This window comes from Propithecus coquereli, unplaced genomic scaffold, assembly GCF_000956105.1.
Source record: "Propithecus coquereli isolate 6110/MARCELLA unplaced genomic scaffold, Pcoq_1.0 Scaffold44, whole genome shotgun sequence".
NCBI classification, from domain to species: Eukaryota; Metazoa; Chordata; class Mammalia; order Primates; family Indriidae; genus Propithecus; species Propithecus coquereli.
The window spans coordinates 11,743,345-11,745,489 of record NW_012150174.1 but is presented as its reverse complement, the minus strand read 5'-3'; the positions used below and the strand labels follow the sequence as shown (position 1 = coordinate 11,745,489).

General features: G+C 39.9%; 1 protein-coding gene across 1 annotated transcript; it reads left to right on the top strand.

Moving 5' to 3' along the window:
- Positions 1 to 399: 399 nt before the first annotated feature.
- LOC105818373 (olfactory receptor 10J4-like) lies at positions 400 to 1,713 on the top strand. The gene is given in 2 exon segments (XM_012654331.1): positions 400 to 536; positions 819 to 1,713. Coding segments are annotated over 2 exon segments (1,020 nt in total). The 3' UTR covers positions 1,702 to 1,713.
- Positions 1,714 to 2,145: the final 432 nt, after the last annotated feature.

Genomic DNA, 2,145 nt, shown 5'->3' with positions numbered 1-2,145 from the left:
AATAATTATTGTATGAAGAACAATTGATATTGTATATCTCAAACTTCAATTATTACCACAGATAGGAACCCAGAAGTTACGTGTTAATTTATCTGGTCTAGGCATTGCCACAAATACCACCTTTGGAGCCACTGCATTGTGGAGAGCACTAATGAAGACAGAATCAAAAGAAATGTGAAAGTTCTTTTGGAAATTTTCACCAGTATCTCCAGAATTTTCTAAATTAATTTTAAATCATTGAATTATTTTATTTATTCAATCAACAGTTTATTAAGCACTCCTGAGTGCCAGGGTACCACTAGATCACAAAAAGCATTTGAAAAATATGGGATCTCAAAATCCAGTAAGTGAGATCAAAGAACTTTTATTCCTATTTTGCCTCTTCTTTGCAGATCTGTGATGGAGAAAAGAGAGATAAAGAGTGCTTGAGTGCTAGAATCCAAGAAGATATTTGGGCCCACCCTGGACATTGGTACATATTCTTATACTAGCATCACTTTCCTCATCATTCAGACTCCTGACATTGACTTCTTCCAGGTGGATTTAACTTCCTTTTCTCAGGTTCTCTAAGAGTTGCCTTACACTTGTGCAGAGACCCTGAATTAAAGTCCAGGTAACATCGATGCATAAGGAGCATTTTACAGTTATCTCAGAGTCTTGACCAAGACTTTGCACCATTGGTAGAAAGTGGCTGTGCCCACCAGGAAGATGGGCAATCACACTGCAGTGAGCACATTCCTTCTATGGGGATTTTCCAGTTTCCCAGATCTACGGAACTTACTCTTTGCAGTGATTTTCTTCTCCCATATGACCATCCTAGCTGCAAATGTGTCCATAATGGTGGCCATCAAGCTCAGTCACAACCTTCACACCCCCATGTACTTTTTCCTCTGTGGCCTGTCCTTTTCAGAAACCTGTACCACTATGGTAGTCATCCCCCGCATGTTAGTGGACTTGCTATCAGAGAACAACACCATTTCTCTTCCTGAGTGCGCCTCACAGATGTTTTTCTTTTTGGGCTTGGCAGCCAACAACTGTTTCATCATGGCTGCCATGTCCTACGACCGGTACACAGCCATCCACAACCCGCTTCACTATCACACCCTTATGACAAGAAAGACCTGCTTGCAGTTGATGGTGGCTTCTTGGGTAGTTGGCTTCCTGGTTTCTCTTTGCATTGTCATCACTATATTCACCTTGTCTTTTTGTGACTTGAACACTATCCAGCACTTCTTTTGTGACATTTCACCTGTGGTCTTTCTTGTTTGTGATTACACTTCTTATCATGAAATGGCTATTTTTGTGCTCTCTGCCTTTGTGCTGGTGGGCAGCTTTATTTTAATTATGATTTCCTATGTCTTCATTGTGTTCATAGTCATGAAAATGCCCTCTGCAAAGGGGAGGTATAAGGCCTTTTCCACTTGCTCCTCCCACCTCACTGTCGTGTCCATACATTATGGATTTGCTTGTTTTGTCTACTTGAGGCCCAAGGACAGTGACTCCTTCCCTGAAGACATGCTGATGGCTGTGACATATACAGTGCTGACGCCTCTGCTTAACCCCATAGTTTACAGTCTGAGAAACAAAGAAATGCAGATAGCCCTAAGGAAATCCCTAGGCAGTATAATTAGCTTTTTCCCTCAGATGACAAATAAAAGATTCCCAAACATTTTTAAAAAATTACTTAGAATTGATAAATAAAAGTGGAAAAAGTGAAGTACTTCTAAAAAAAAGTCATCACTTTGTCTTCAAAGCAGTTAAAGTATTTCCTAATTGCCTGGTATGTCCTAGCCTCACCATTTTCCTACTACAAAGAGGATGCAGTTTTAAAAGTTATAATATGTATGTGTGTACACATTTGCATGCAGTAAACATATTAAAAATGCTTTGGAACACTGTTTTCATGATAGCAGTTGCTTTTTGGGAAAAAAAGAAAATTATACTAAAGAGAGCAAGCAGTCAAAGAAGAAAGAGAGAAAGAAGGAAGGAAGGAAGGGAAAAAGAGGGGAAGGAAGTAGAGTAGGAGGGAGGAAGTAAGGGAAGGAAGCAGGAATGGAGGGAGAGAAAGAAGGAGGAAGGAGGGAGGGAGTAAAGGAGAAAGAAAGAGAGTTGACTAGTATAATTAATCAAAAAAGGAGAAAGTAC